This window comes from Lissotriton vulgaris, chromosome 6, assembly GCF_964263255.1.
Source record: "Lissotriton vulgaris chromosome 6, aLisVul1.2, whole genome shotgun sequence".
In the NCBI taxonomy this organism is placed as follows: Eukaryota; Metazoa; Chordata; class Amphibia; order Caudata; family Salamandridae; genus Lissotriton; species Lissotriton vulgaris.
Window position 1 is genome coordinate 1,241,390,013 of NC_141694.1, and position 17,295 is coordinate 1,241,407,307.

General features: G+C 44.3%; 1 protein-coding gene across 1 annotated transcript in view; it reads left to right on the plus strand.

Moving 5' to 3' along the window:
- Window positions 1-17,295, plus strand: part of COX20 (cytochrome c oxidase assembly factor COX20) — a 236,150-nt gene that overhangs the window by 65,392 nt on the left and 153,463 nt on the right. The window contains exon 2 of the mRNA XM_086927344.1: window positions 5,583-5,697. Within this exon, the coding sequence (XP_086783470.1) occupies window positions 5,583-5,697 (115 nt within the window). The remainder of the gene's footprint in view (window positions 1-5,582; window positions 5,698-17,295) is intronic.

The window sequence follows — 17,295 nt, forward strand, 5'->3', positions numbered from 1 at the left end:
TATGGAACTCTTACCCCCCAACATAAGGTCCACCGACAACCACCTTATCTTCAGAAAACTACTCAAGATTTGGCTCTTCCCCACATAAGCACCATACACAAACAGAAATTTACAACATATCCCTCTGTATACAAGCATTTTTTTCCACTATAGATATGTACCTATCTTTGTGTATTACTTTGTATAAACATGTAAAACAATTATGTTGTTGAGAGAAAAAATAATAATAGTAATAAATAAATAAAAATCATCTTTGGTCTACATGTACGTACTTCAATTGTGCATCTATGTACCTTCCATGTACTTGGATCTGTGTGTCTGTTACTTTTCTCCTGAAAAAGCATATCCAATGCACTACCCTATTTCTCATCCTGTGCCTCTATCAATATCTTTAATCTACATATACTTACATCCTTTATGTATCTATATACTTTCAATGTAATTATGGATCTATATATTTATCACTTTCTTCTAATTTAGCATTTCCAATGCACTACCCTATTTCTCAGCCTATACTTCGCTCAATATATCTTCTAGCCCATCCTTCTGACTCATCTCAAACTTCTTCTACTACTCCTTCCAATGCACTACCCTATCTCTCATCCTATACATCTATCAATATATCCTCTACATCCACCCTCTCGTTTATCCCAAACCCCATACCGCTACTATGATTGCCGAAATAACCCTTTCTAGTCTCTCTCCTACTCTACCCCTCCTTTCATCATCTGACACCTCTTTTACTATACTAATCCCCTAAAACAAACCTTTCTAATCTCTTTCCTCTGAGTCCTCCCCTCCAAAACTCATTTTTACTCATCCAAAAGCCTCCTCCTATTGCTAAGACCTTAAAATAAAAATCTTTCACTCTTTTATCCCTCCACTATCTTTTTCAATTGAAATTAACAGACTAACATGTTCACTTCTCAAAAACTATACTAATATACTACCCAAATAACTGAATAACATCCACTACTCAAATTACTTCATTTTTTACTATACTCATTTTCAACAGTAATCCTTTATGGGTTCCGGAGTGGCGTGCTACTCGCCAGAAAAGCGATTCAACACCCATCAGGGGTAACAAGTGCTACATGAAATGCAAATCTTTCTTCCCCTTTTACCCCTCCGCTATCCTTCTCACTCCAAGTAACTGACTAATATCCACCACTGAAATTACTTCATATTTCACCATATAAATTCACCACTAATCCTTTGTAGGCTTCCTGAATAGTGTGCGTCAACAAGCGCTATATAAATACAAACCTTTGTCCTCCTCTATCCTTCTGCTATCATTCCAAATACAAATAACTGACTAACCTATCCACCACTTAAAATGTACTTGCATGTTTCACTATACTAATTCAACACTAATCCTCTATGGGTCCCGGAGTAGCGTGCTACTCGCCAAAAAAGCACTTCGACGCCTCATCAGGGGTAGTAAGCGCTCTATAAATGCAATTACAATACAATACAATAATTATCTCTGCCCAAGCCTACCGACCTGTTAGAGCCACCAGTCTGTTATTTAATCTCTGAATTTCCCTACAAGCCAGTTTGGCAATGTGACGACGTTCTTTGTATACCTTGGTATTTAAAGGTTACTAAATATTATTTTTTGGGGTAAAATAATTTACCACTAGTTTCCCCAGGGCATCATGCATGTGTACTTCAAATAGAATAGTCACTAGAATTCCTTTAAGTATACGAGGTTCTTACTTAGAGACTGCTAACAGTCCAGGCTTACTCCAGGCGATAAAGGGGCTTAATTCAGAATACAATATACCTCAGCTGATATCACTCAAAAATGTGAATGTCCAGTTAGTACTTTTCTTTATTAGTACTTTACTTTATTAAATTGAGGAACTGTATTAAGCCATGGGTGTAGAATTGAACACAATATTTACGTGCCACAAGTGACTATATGGTTCAGAAATCTTAATTGTTTCAGTAAAAGAAATCTACCGGTCCAATTTAGTGCCATGGAGTGAGGTGGCAAATTATGGCAGCATTCTCATTAAATCGGAACTGTGATCAGGCTCGGCAAATCCACTTGCCCACTCGTTATGGTGAGCCAGATTTAATCGGTTTTTTTTTTTCACTTGATGCTGTGCACATTTTAAAATATTTTTGCTGTAACCCAATTTCCAAACATTGTTATTGTTTGCATGTTTCTCTCCCCTGCTTGCTTTTTGACATCTGTTGGAAATGTGTGAGTATGTGTCAATGCCCTGACGTCCTCTTTTAATTTTCTTTATCATGTTATAGTGTTTATTCTTGAAACAAAGATCACTCGTCATCTTATGTCCTACACCATACTCATCCATAATGTTTTGCAGTTCCCTCCTGACTGTCCTCTGATTTTATCAGGCATTCAAGTGTAATAATCCAGTCCCCTAATTCTGCTACTGTAGAATTCCGCCAGTTCCGCTGGGCACTAATCTACCCCAGGGTTCATCCCTCACCCAGCACTGTTACTGTGGAGGCAAGGTTAGTTCATCCAAAGACATTTACAGTCTCAGGAACCTGTGACATTTGCCAGGATAAACCTGAGAGGTGTCCCGCTTAATTCCGAAATATGCCTCTGGGGGCTTTGTGCAAGTTACCTGATTCCAGTTATTGTGCCTGCCAGCCCTTAACCCCTCCGGGGACTATTGACTCTGTGTCCTTCTCCCTGCAGTGTTCAATTGTCTGAAACTGCTTCCCCTCAGCATCAGCTCCAGTATGCCATAAATGATGACAGTGGGGCTCCCTCTATGACAGGCACATCCTGCACAACATTGCACCTACACTCTTGTCGTACAGATGAATAAACGGTGAAACCCCCCGGGGAAAATGCCTTTGGCAGAAGGCTGCTGTCATTCAATACTGCTTAGACTAAATAACATGGCACCACTAAGCATTACTCCTACTGAAACAGTCATTCCTTTGCTGGCACTAGATTCCTCATCCTCATCGGTAGTATCATGTTTTTGTTTAATCAACAGAAAATGGCACGTTGTCCTGTTTTATTTTATTTTACAATTGAGTGAGTGAAGGGGGGAGAGTTGCGAAAGTGAGTGAGTAGAAGTAACTGCGAGGGTGAATGTTGGACGCATGAGTTGATGGAGGGGTTGGGTGTGGATAAGATCGCAGGTTTGTATTGGGGTTCACAGTGGATAAGGTAAGAGAGCTATTAAAGGAATGAGCATTTATTGGCAGTAATTAATTATTGCCTCATGTGAGTTCTGTTTAGTTATGTATAACATGTTTTTTCCTTTTATTCGTTATTTTCTCATTTGAATCCTATGTAATTAATTGCTATTAAAAGGCTGATTAACCCTCTCCACTTTTTGGCTTGGGAGCTATTTACTTTTTTTGAAAAAAAAAAACTATTCTGAAGCCAACGGAGAAGTTGCACTTCTTCTTTTCGTTCCTCTTTGTCAGTCTGGACTTGCTGCTTTCTTTGTCCTTTCGGTTAGTTTAAGGAGGTCAATGGTGCTGGTGACTGCAGTGCCATCGGAGAGGGCAAGGAGACAGTTGCTTTTTAGGTCTCGCCTGTCAATGCGCTTGCGCATTGAGCTTGCGAGAGATATTGGGGCTTAACGAGAGCTGAACCATCGGGCCATTTCATGCTGTGCCCGTGAAAAGCAAGGCTCAATGCGCAAGCGCATTGACCTAAAAATCGCGTGCACATGAAAGCCAGCCATCTGTGCCTCACTTCTCCTCCCCCCTAATTGCTTGCACTTTTGCGGCCGCCAGGCCGTGAGCTACATCAAAGGGTTCCGCTGCCCCGCCCCCTGCTTCATTGCCACCAGCGTTACTTGTTTTTACTTGATCCTAAGGCCAGCCCAAAGCCGAGCCATGCAATAAAAAAACATGTACTCCCACATCTCTTTACTGAAAACTGTTATGATCTCAGATTACAGGTTATTCCGAAGGTTTTCATAAGGAGTATTTCTTGGATTCGATGGGCACGCTTGTTTCTCTAAGACCTTCAAGAGGACAGGGAGTCGCAATATAAAAAGAAAGTTGTTAAAATCATCTCTGTCCACAAAGGCTATTTTAGGTCTCGTCTACAGATGGCTTTAGATTTCTCACAAGCTTCAACAATTTTCCAACGCATGATATATGCTTTTCGCCAGCATCGTCATCCTATGGCATGTTAAAGTGTCATTCACATTTCATTTTGTTTCTTCCCACCACATAAGGGAGCAGTGGTTCAGTACAATGAAACCATTGACACACTTCACAGCGAGTTGTGCATTTCCTCCTTGGCTGCCCTGTGTTGGTGCCCACGTGGCGCCTTTTGCCTCCCTCCAACTTGCTCCCTTAGGACTGCCCCTCCCAACGCTGCACTGCAACTCCAACCAACCACCAATGGACACACCACACGCCCCCCCCTCCAGATGCAGCCCTTTGTCTCTCCTAGAGTCGCCCCCGCTGCCCCGTCCATCTCCTCAATTAATTCCGATCTCCGCCCACCCCATCTCAGCACTGCCTGAAACCCGCCTGTTCTGCTACACGGAAAACTTTATTTAATCATTTATTTTCTCTCCCCCCTTAATGCCTGCCAACCCCCCCACGTCCTGCGCAAGAGAGCACTGCGTTGGTGCCACAATCCCCCCCACTCCCCTTTACCTCGCCCACCTCTTGCTCGCCTTGCACTGCACCATCCCCAGAGCCATCGGGAGCCCCTTAATGGACGTAACGTTCTATATTACAACGCTATGCTCCACCTCACAACCTGTATCAGCAGCCCTTTCTTCTCAGACTGCACCACCATTCAAGCTGCCACGAGCACTGCAGCTGCCCGCATATCCCCCACCCCCGCACCTCGACTGCCAAGTACCAACCCCCAATCGCACCATGTCTGACCCCTACCGTCCAGCGCAAGCAAACCAAGGATACCAACTCCCCCTCCCATCTTTCGACGCCCCTTTCTGCCGTCGATAGTCAAGTGATAAATTACAAACGTTAAATCTAGTACCATTATAAATTACAACAAATATGATGTCAGTATTCATTATTTAGAAAAATTCTACGCCATTGGGAATTGTCAGATCAATACATGTAAGACAGGGAAAAACTAAACATGTACCTTGACTAATGCTATAGGTTTCACATTTGCTACTTTTATAACTATTGCCATTTCAAATAACAAAATGAATACTTTTATTATTGGAAAAACATAAACATAACTCAGAAAATAATTACATTTCCACAACACCAATAGCTCAAACTTTTCTAATGCGAGACCTATTGCATTTCCAATGCTTGTTGTTTCTTTTATTTGCCCCTCCCTTCCACCTCCCAAATAATGACATGGCTTTGTATTTACTTATATGTTGGTGCTTTCCTTTTTTTCTTTTTGTAATGAGTCAGTAATAGAAATATAAGAACGTATTCAATTAGTGGCGTCATATATGCGGACTTTAAAACATTACTTGCGTATTTGATTAACAAACAAAAAAAAAGACTGTTCAAAGTATTTTTCAACTCTAGATTTTCGTGACTCCAACCTGTTTCAAACTGAAGTTTTCACAAGGTTTGGCATCCCTGTCCGTACTAAATGTGCCTTGAATCTTTGTTTTGTTTTACAGTCCTTTAAGCTGCTAGGATTCCTAGATATCCAGAACACTCCTTGTGCACGGGAATCAATCCTTTATGGATCATTGGGATCACTGGTTGCTGGCCTTGGACATTTTTTGGCAACAAGTGAGTTAAATTGACAGTCATTTTTATGTTGTCCTCTTTCTCGGTGGAAAACTATTCAATTTTTCTGATAACTGGTATTGCTAATCTGAGTCTGTTAATATCATCTGATGTAGCATGCACCTACTCAGCATTGTTATCTATGTCTATTAAACGCACACTTTGCCTCTCTTCTGACTTGCTTGCTCGTCAAAGTATCCATTTGGTAAAAAGAGGCGGTTACATATCTTCGAAGTGCTGGATCAACTCAATAGATGATTTTATTCCATTTAAAAACCAGCATCGGCAAAGCCAACAGGTCCGGCATTGACCACCGGCATCATGGCTTTGTAAGTGCTTGTTTGTTTTGTCATGGCTTTTGCAAAAGTTTGTTTGGGAAGCCGCTGGGCCCTCTGCAATCTAAAGAAAAGTATTGGCTGAAAGCAAAAAAAAAAGGTTCTCTAAAAGCACACAATGCCATGGTAGTGCCTGGTGCTTAAAAAAATAACTATTTTGTGTGTGCATGTACTCTTGTGAAAGGGAAGAATGCCCTCAATCACACCAAATTTAGCCAGCGGCTGAAGTACGCTAACTCATCGCCCCAGGATGTATGCTGCAGTGGTGGAGAGCCTGATTAGGAGGCCTAGCTGAAAACTCCCATAAGTAAGTACATTATAAATATAATTTCAGCAAAATCAAAAGGACTTGGCCAACACCAACCTAAACAAGCATTAGGAATGCATTAGGGCTCGGGTTTGTTTGAGTTAGAGATAATGGCATTGTAAATAGCAATGTGTTTTAGGCATGTGTTTTGGAGTGGAAGCATGTGGTGTGTGTTGGAGATATGTGTGTTGGATTGGAATGTTATCAATGGTGGCATGCTGCACTTTAATTCATTATCTTTAAACGGTAAAGTGCAGCATAGTGCGATAGGTACAATATTAATTGGTGGATGCGTTATCAATTGGTGTGTGCATTGATGGGTGGTGGATGTGTATGCCTGTAGGAATTGTGCAGTGATGGCTGTTGGTGTGTGTGTTTGGTGGAAGCGTGTAGTGGTGGCTTGAGGTGTGTATGACTGGTGGTAGCGTGCAGTAAGAGCTGTTACTGAGTGTGGCTGTCAAGCGTACAGAGCTGGATGGTAATGCGTGTGGTTGGTGAAAGGGTGCACTGACAGATGTTGATGATTGTGCCAATTGAAAGAGTGGCTGGTGCACTGTCAGCTGTTGGTGTGTGTGTGTGTGTTTGGTGAAAGTTGCACTGACATTGTTTGTTGTGTGCGTGGGTGTTTAGCAGCACTGATGCATGGACGGGTTTGTTTTTGGTGAAAGCGTACATTGATGGTTGTTGGTGTTTGTGCCTGGTGAAAGCATTCATTGACGGCTGGGGGTGTGTTGTTGTGTGTGTTGTTTTGTGTGTAGTGGTGAGTGAGTGTGTGGTGGTAAGTGTGTGGTGGTGAGTCTGTGGGGGTGAGTGTGTGGTGGTGAGTGTGTTGTGGTGAGTGGTGACGATTGTGTGGTGTTGAGAGAGTGAGGTGTGTGTGGTTTGTGTGTGTGTTATGTCTGTGTGGTGTATGTGTGTGTGTTGTTTGTGTATGGTGTGTGTGTGTGGTATGTGTGTGTGGTCTATGTGTGTGTGGTGTTTTCTGCACACTCACACACTGCCCCTACACATTCACAGACTGCTCACCCGCACACTCCCAATGTCACCCTGCATAGTCACACACTGTTTATCCTGCACACTCATTCTGCACACTCACACAATGCGCACCCTGCACCCTTACACACTGTCTCTGCAGTCACTCTGCACTCACTGTCACTTTACACTCACTCTGCACTCACTGTCACTCTACACTCACTCTGCACTAGCTGTCACTCTCGCACTCACTCTGCACTCACTGTCACTCTGCACTCACTTTGCACTCACTGTCACTCTACACTCACTTTACACTCACTGTCACTCTCGCACTCACTCTGCACTCACTGTCACTCTGCACTCACTGTCTCTGCACTCACTCTTCACTCACTGTCACTCTGCACTCACTGTCACTCTGCATTCAGTCTGCACCCACTGTCACTCTGCACTCACTCTGCACTCACTGTCACTCTGCACTCACTCTGCATTCACTGTCACTCTGCACTCACTCTGCACTCACTGTCACTTGCACTCACTCTGCACTTACTGTCACTCTGCACTCACTGTCATTCTGCACTCACTATCATTCTGCACTCACTTTGCACTCACTGTCACTCGCACTCACTCTGTACTCACTGTTGCTCTCACACTCACTCTGCACACACTATCTCTGCACACACTCACTCTGCACTCATTGTAACTCTGCACTCATTCTGCACTCACTGTCACTCTGCACTCAGTCTGCACTCACTGTCATACTGCACTCACTGTCACTCTGCACTCACTGTCACTCTACGCGCACTTTGAACTTTCTGTCACTCTCGCACTCACTCTGCACTCACTGTCACTCTGCACTCATTTTGCACTCACTGTCCCTGCACTCATTCTGCACTCACTGTCACTCTTCACTCACTCTACTGTCACTGTCACTCTGCACTCACTGTCACTCTGCACTCACTCTGCACTCACTGTCACTCTCGCACTCACTCTGCACTCACAGTAACTCTCGCACTCACTCTGCACTCACAGTAACTCTCGCACTCACTCTGCACTCACAGTAACTCTCGCACTCACTCTGCACTCACTACACACTGTTCACCCTGCACACTCACACTGTTTACCCTGCACACTCACACACTGCAGTCTGTGTGACCAGTGCCTATGTGTGCGCGCAGTGCCGGTGTGTGTGAGCAGCCTGTATGTGTATGTAGTGCCTGTGTGTGTGAACAGTGTCTGTGTGTGTGAGCAGTGTCTGTGTGTGTGAGCAGTGTCTGTGTGTGTGCGCAGTGCCGGTGTGTGTGTGCAGTGCCGGTGTGTGTATGTAGTGCCTGTGTGTGTGAACAGTGCCTATTTGTGCGCGCAGTGCCGGTGTCTGTGAGCCGCCTGTGTGTGAACAGTGCCTGTGTGTGAACAGTGCCTGTGTGTGTGAGAAGTCCCTTTGTGTGTGTGAAGGGCCTGTGTGTGTGATCAGTGTCTGTGTGCGTGAACAGTGTCTGTGTGCGTGAACAGTGCCTGTGTGTGAACAGTGCCAGTGTGTGAACAGTGCCTGTGTGTGAACAGTGCCTGTGTGTGGACAGTGCCTGTGTGTGATCAGTGTGCCTGTGTGTGATCAGTGCGCCTGTGTGTGTGCGCAGTGCCGGTGTGTGTATGTAGTGCCTGTGTGTGTGAACAGTGCCTGTGTGTGTGAACAGTGCCTATGTGTGAACAGTGCCTGTGTGTGTGAACAGTGCCTGTGTGTGTGAGAAGTGCCTGTGTGTGTGAGAAGTGCCTGTGTGCGTGAACAGTGCCTGTGTGCGTGAACAGTGCCTGTGTGCGTGAACAGTGCCTGTGTGTGAACAGTGCCTGTGTGTGAACAGTGCCTGTGTGTGAACAGTGCCTGTGTGTGAACAGTGCCTGTGTGTGAGAAGTGCCTGTGTGTGTGAGAAGTGCCTGTGTGTGTGAGCAGTGTCAGTGTGTGTCAACAGTGTCTGTGAGCAGTGCCTGTGTATCCCTGCACCTAAAATCAACCTACTTGTCATGAGGCCCAAGGTTAGACACACAAGCACAACTGTTGCAACTCGGCTGCTCGGACCCTCCATGCAGAAACACATTCCTGCTCTCGGAGGTTTGGTTTTGTTGCTGAACAAGACATGAGCCCTTTTGATGAGATGAGGAGAATGCGGCAAAATGTGGGACTGTTCGTAAGCCAGAGAAAAGAATTCCGTTTCGTACCTGGACGTTACTGTCTCCAATACAAACGCACTTACATACTTTGTGGGGTAATGAAGACTGTGTGTCTCATTGTCGGCGAACGACCAAGCCAGCTGTTCAAAGGCCAACACTTACACATGAAAGGATGCAGACGAACACGCGCCCACCAAACTCACTGCAGACTGGTGAACGTGCCCCGAACATCTGGGTTCAATTACCGTGGCACCCTGACAGCTCGTAATTGACAATTTATTGCACTCCCCTGCGCGTAACCGCACAGAATATGCAGGAAGTGCACAAACTGAAATCCATATGGCCTATTGCGTGAAGGCTACTAGAAACACAGCACTGCGAGGACCAATTACCATGCAGATGCCAAAATAAACTACGGAAAAATCTCGCGCAGTGAGGAATTTTTACTTCACTATTCTGAGCCCCGTAACAAGACGGCTCGGAGCTCCGCCCCACTTCTGACGAAGTGGTGACGTAGGTCAAGCCCTAAAAATGGTACAATATACAGCTCTTACTTGAGTCATACATTCCAGTGGGATTTTCAGTATTGGTTTCCTCACATTCCTAATTAAATGCCCTGATTCGTTGGGGAACATTTGGAATATAAATGCTTCAAAAAATAATGAAACGTTTATATAGTTGTATCTTTTTTAAATTGTCATTCAGTGTATATAGAGGTTTGCTGTGATTCTTCAATTAGTAGCCAAAACGTTCTTATGTTATAGGCATTGGTTTTAGAGACTAACTGGCAGATGCATCAACGTAGCCTTTTGCTATTCCTAAATAGCGATTTTTAAGGAATCGCTATTTAGGAATAGCAAAAGCCTATGCATGTAGGAATCGCTATTAAAATAGTGATTCCTAAACATTTCTTAATTGCTACTCGCAAATTGCTAGTCGCAATTAAGGAATGCTGTCCCATTCATTCCTATGGGCCTACAGGCCCATAGGAATGTATTGGAGATTGCATGAGCAATTTGCGAGTACCAGTAGATACTCGCAAATTGCTCATGCAATATCAAGGGTGCAAGGGTGTCAAAATGACACCCTGTTGCACCTCTGAAATTGATCTATGCACATATGTTGCACACACACATGCCCTAAGGGCATGTGTGTGCGCAACATGAAACTTTGAAAACTGCACAAAAGTGCTTTTTTCAAAGTTTTAGCAAATTACCGTGAAGTCCAACTTCATAGTAATTTGCTCCCCCTATTAGTGAATTCGCTATTTTTTTGACTTTCATGCATTGTATTTAACCCCTTCGAGGCTGATGACGATCTGGGCTCGTCATGGCGTAGCCTCCTCGCACGCTGATGACGAGCCCAGCTCGTCACGCAAAGTGCGATTTGAAAAATCTCAGCGCAGGAGCGGAATTCCGCTAGCGCGCATGAGGTTAAGGAATCTCAATTTGGGATTCCTTAAATGCAATCGCAATTTAAGGAATCTCAATTTAGAGATTCCTTAAATTGCGATTTTTGCATTTGGGATGATGCATCTCAAATGCAAAAATACCGGGAGCAAAGGGGCAGATTCTGAGAATCTGCCCATTTGCTCCCGGTATTTACTTTGATGCATATGCCTGTAAGATGTTATAGTTCTAGGAGTTAATGCAAGAAGGTGAGCAAAAGGCAGAGTAAGAGTGATTATATTAAGGTATCAATTTCATTTTGGAGAAAGAAATTGAGAACCCACCTGTAAAGATTGTCTTCAATACCATGCAGGATTGGGGAAAAACCAAACCTATTTTACCAGGAAGCTTTAAAAAATGCAAAGTGTAAGACTGATAGCTTGTGGAAGCGAAGGATCCATGAAAGTCACAATTCCCTGAGAAGATTATGGCAGAGGTAAACAGATTTATACAGATTGGGACCAATATGCGTGTTTGACCTCCATTGTTAAAAGAGAAGAGGAGTTTGGCAACTTGAGTGACATAGATTAGGCCATTGTCACTTCTCACAGAATTCCAATACTTTCCTTGAACATATACATCCTAAGACAATTGTTGAATTTAAGAAGTTTTAACTCCATGAGTAATTTGTATGGGATTCTATCTTTCCAAGAGATTCTGCTGTGGAAGACCTCCCCTCCTTTGATTGATTTAATATAAGTGCTATAAAAAAGCAGCTCACGTCAACCCTCTGGGTGCTTGTTGATTTTGATATCTACCAAGGTTGCCTGTAAAGCGTCTGCGATAAAGGCTTAGAGTAGATGGATTTTAGCTTGCCTAGCACAACTGTATAGCACTGATTCTTACACTGAATCCATAATTGTTATTGATGTTTATATACATGCAACAAATTTACATGATTATGAAGCTCAATTGGTCATTTTTATGGTAGATCTTGATAGGATTTTTTCCACATATATATTGTATTTGAGCTTATTGTTGGGCGATTTTAACTATAGGCTAACTCCATGTAAAAGCGATCCATTATTTAAGGAAATATTACAGCATATAATATTAGTCCTGCAAATTCTTTTGTTCATCCACTAACGTCTTGGGGGGCCACATTGTTAAATGTGGTGTCCACAAATAGCTTATTTAGCATAAATGATTGTGTCTTTCTGATAAACCAGCTAGAAAAACGTTTATAAATGGTATGCAATGCTGCCCAATAGATTGGTTTTCTGCATGCTTGTTTTTTTAACTGAGTTTTGAGTACTTTAAAGTCCTGAAGATGGAAAAATGTCATCAACATTCCCTACATTTAGCAATAAATACAGGGGTTCATTGTGTGAGAGAAAAGGTTCTCCCTTTACAAATAGACTTCCCCAAGCACTGTACTACAAGGAAGCACTTGTCATTGTTGGTGAACATTCAGCAACAACTTAATATAATTCTGGAGTATGAAGTACAAGCTGATTTAATAAATTGGCACAATGAAATAATCATACATGCAGTCGTATGTTTAAAGGATGAATTAAAAGTGATAAAAGTTGAGATATGGAAAATAATGTAGAAAAGAGGAAGAAAAATATGACTTGATAAAGAATGTAGATGGTTAAAAAGCAAAATAAGGAAATGGCAGGGAAGTATTCCGCGTAGATACAACAGTGACATAAAAACCCTCCTCCATAGAGCAAAAAGACTGCAAAAGTGTAGTAATAAAAAGAAAAATTATTTCATGATCAATGTTGAAAAAATGCCTAATGTAATAGCTTCTAAGAATGTTAAAGCATTCTGAAATCTTGTACAATGTGGAATTGGTAAGAAGTTAGGGACGATATGGTGTTTGGAGGAGACACATGGGTATCTTATGTGGAGGGAATATATTCTAACTGCTGTGCTGATGAAACTTTTAAATAGAAAAGCAATTGCTGGCCTGTTTTCCCCAGTGGCTATAAAGAAGACCATAATGTCTCTAAAACGAATGAGAGGAGCCAGTCCTGACAATCTACCAGCTATTATAATTAATACAAATGTCAACTGGTGGACAAGGCTGTATCATTTGGTATTTCAAAGAATATAACAAACTGGAATATTCCTTAAAAGGTGGAATGGGGCTAATATGAAACCCATTTTCAAGAAAAATGAGGTGACTGCCCCCTACTCGGCACTACTGAAAGAATGGACGGAAACCAAAAATATAGTCCTCATTGAACAGGCAGGTTTTAAAGCTGGCATTCTATTGTTGAATCCGGTTTTATTTTGTGGCTATTCGCATGAAAGTCCACAGAGCTCAGAGGTACTTTACTGTGGTGTTTCGTGGACTTTCGCTCTGCATTTGATTTGGTACATCAAAAACAGTTCAGGGAAACCTAATCAAACTACAAAATCCTTAATGGTCTACTTTTAATCATCCTTCCAAACAATTACACAGAGAGAGAACTGGGCACGAGTAGACGTAGATCCACAAGGAACATTGTAACATAAAATATCAATTAAGAATGAACTGAGGGAGGGGTGTGTGTTGGATTCACTTTTATTTAAAACAATTTCTTTGCTGATGTACCCATAATTTTAGCAGTGACAAATAGTTTTAGCCCTTAAAATGAAGGGCTCTCATATCACCTGCCTTTTATATGCAGGCAATCTTGTCATTATGGCTTTGAAGCATAGAGGCGAGATTGGAATTGCCTCAAGGAAGACGCTGTAAGAAGGAGGCTAAAGGTATTCCACTCTGGGGTCATGCTGGGAAATCAGGATAGTATTCTTGAAGCAATGGTCTGATAGGAAAAAAGTAAAGAGATCTATCGAGTGTAGTGGTACAATAGCTTCAGGTGTGAGGCATTTGCAGAATTGCCCATAGGGAAATAAACCATTCATCTCAGCTATACCCCATTGCCTTACTCGTTGGACAGCCAGTCCCTCCTGCAATATACAAGGGAGTAGGAACTGCAAGACCTTCTGCGCAGGAGAATATAGTACCTTCAAGCCAAGTTTATCCTAGAGGCTGATCCTAGCCTGTTGCCTACATGCTACTGTGTCAATTTCGCAGCATAGTGGCTTGAGGTCTGGCCATTAAGAGCTGGGAGTGGGGTAGGGTACACCTGGCCATTTTTAGGATCATAGTGCGCCTGGTAGGGGGGAGGTTGCAGGCAATAGTAGACAAAGGAGGCCTGAGCACAGAGGAAGTAAAGTTCAAAATTAAGGGCTGCAAAGCCTCCCTATCATACAGTAAGGTTAGTATTTCCCAGCAGAGTCGAGGACTCCCCTCGAGCCCACACCCCCCAGCCAAGCAAATTGCACCATAAGGGTGTGGAGGATATGGTGAAAGTGGCGAGGGGGAAGAATAAGTATGCTTTAGAAAAGTTAGAGTAGCAGCGGAAGTTTGACCATTTTTATTATGGTGATGCGTCCCATCAATGAAAGGGGTAATTTAATGCAGCAGTGGATCTTTTCCTCCAATAGATGAATCACTGCTCCATAATTCTCAAGTAAAACATTGCGTTGGCTAGCACTGGCTCGGAACCCCAGGTATTTGAGAGAGTTGGTTACCCATTGTAAAGGCAGCAAAAGCAGACAAAGTTTAGTGGCGGGTGAGGGGGGAAATGTAGGATTGTCCGATTGATGGCTACCACCCGGAACAAAGAGAATTCTCGTATGATGGGATCAAGATTCTCCTCCGGGCTTACTCAAAGGGTAATGCCATCTGCATATAGAGAGATCACTATATTGAATTTGCGAAAAAGCCAGGTCCCTACGCTCATGTAATTGTCTAACGGCCGAGGTCATCAGCTCATTCGCCAAGGCATAAAGCAAAAGCGATATGGAGCATCCCTGATGAGTTCCTCTGCCGATTGGAATGGGGACCAACAATAGACTATTTACATGGATCAGAGTCAGAGCTATGGTGTAAAGTAGCCGGATCAATCACAAAAAAAGGATTGGGTATCCCGATCCTACAATGAACGTGAAAAAAATTACCACTCTAGAAAGTTCAAACCTTTAGTGGTGTCAAAAAAGACAGCTACAGCCTTTTCCTCAGGTTTCAATTAGTGCAAAAGGACAAAAAGCGTCCCGAGGTTGTGGGAAGTGGAGTGGTTTGGGATGTAGCTGGCCTGATCTGGCGAGATAAGTCAGGGAGCAACAAGATCAATCAGTTTTGCAGCGTGAATCTTTCTGGATTCACTATGCTGTGCATTATTCCGCGGTCTTGTGGTTGGGTCCGGATTCGTAGTCTTTTCTTTTGGTTTTTTTCGTAGCCCAGGTGGGCGTCGACGTCCCACCTTTGGTGTATTTCCGGTGACGTCAGCACGCTTCCTGCGGAAGCTCCCACTCCTGGGGGCCATCTTCAGATTCTTTTTTCCGCGGTTGGTTCTGGATCGTTCCCGAAAGGGCTCCAGACATTTTTGGAGAAAGAAGAAGAAAAATACGCACTTTTGCAAGAAAAGAGATTGGGAAGACTACAGGAGACTACAACATCGAAGAGGACGACGAAGGGGAAGAAGAATTTCAAGAACTTCGACGTCCATCGGAAAATGCAAGCTCAGGAGGCCCCCTGAATGCATGAGATGGACAACACTCCTTTCAAATTCTGCCGTAACTTCCACCACAAGTACGCGCTGAAGGACCAGCACCCGGTCTGCAACCTTTGCCTACCGGTCAACCACAAGAGCAAGGACTGCAACGCCTGCTCCGCCTTCACGCCGAAGACTCTTCGAGTGAGAAAGAGACAGAGGATAGCCAACGCCACCATGCAGGGCAAGGGACAGCCACCGTCCCTTCGAGACCTGGGGCTATCATCAGACGAGAAGGACAACGCCGCCGCCAAACACGACGGCTACACGGTCGTAGAGACCGATATTACGAAGACTCCAAAGAAGGTAGGAGACTCTCCGGCCCCTAGGGCACCAAGAGACCCCGAGTCTCGAAAAATTGAGGGTAAAACCTCGAAAGCGCAGACGCCGAAAATTTCGGCGTGCGCGTCTACACCAAGGCACAGCGGATCCTCTGAGAAAAACTCCCAGGCGCCGAGAGCTGGAGAACAGCAAAAGACGTCGAAAATCGCCCCCGAGAAGGAGCATACGACACTGAGGGAAAAGGACCCGAAGGGCCCTTCAGCGCCATCGAAGGACCCGAGAGCCAGTTCGGCACCGAAACCTTCGACGACAAGGTCGTCTCGGCGCTGAAAAGAGCGGCTATTCCATTCGACCCAGACCACGCGGCCGAAATGGAGAAAAAGAAAAGACGCCTCGAGGCCGAGATGGAAAACATCCTGCAGCGGAAGAAAGATTTCGACGCCAGGATGAAAGAATACACAATCCAGACGAAACCTAGGCTACAGGTGGTCGAGGAAATGGAGGAGGAGGACTACGACGTCGAAGGACAGTCGGACGTCGAGACCTTCGACGACCAAGAAGAGGAGGAGGCCTCCTACTACGAGGAGGAAGGAGACGACGACCGCAGGACACTCCTCGGGTCTGCATCCTTGGAGACTCAGGATATAGATTGGCAGGACGTCGACACTGAGAGCCCAGAGGAAGCCGTCGACACGTACCCCTTGAGGCCCTTGCGACCAGATGACATCGGGGTCTACAACACAGTCATCAGGAATGCAGCTGCAGTTTTCAAAGTAAAACTCGACGAAAAAAATCAGAAAGCAGACTTCCTTCTCGAGACACTACTCCCTACACAAACAAGGAGCCAGTTCCTGCCCATGCTCGACAGTGTCATGGCACAGGGAAAAGAGACTTTCAAAGAACCAGCTACATGCAAAGCCGTCACTCCCAGGTCGGAGAAAAAGTATAAACATTCCTCCAAGGACCCACCCTACATTCAGGGATCGGTCTCATCAGACTCCATCATCGCAGCCACGGCAAGAAAGAGGGCCAATGTGCCTACCACTTCTGGGCCACCTCCAGACAAAGAAAGCAAGAGGATGGACCTGGTGGGGAGAAGAATTGAACGGAATGCCGCAATGCACTGACGCATGGCGAATTCCAATGCTCTGCTTAACTGGCACCAATACCAGATCCTGGAAGAGCTGGGCGAGTTAGTAAAGAACATGCCACAGGAGTTCAAGTAAAGAGCTGAAAACCTTGTCGAAGAGGGGAAGAATGTAGCCAATTCTTGCCTCAAGACTGCCCTGGACGGAGCAGACACCTCCAGCAGGCTCATGATGATGGGCATCACGGAGAGAAGACAAGCCTGGCTCAGAATTTCGGGCTTCAAGCCAGAAGTGCAGCACAGCATCCTCAACACACCGTTCAATGGAGAAACGCTGTTGGGGGCCCCAGTTGACGAGAAACTCAGCCAACTGAAGAAGGATAACGAGACTGCAAGATCCATGGGGGCATTGCAGTTCAGAGGTACTGAAAGGGGCACCCCGTCACAAAGACCT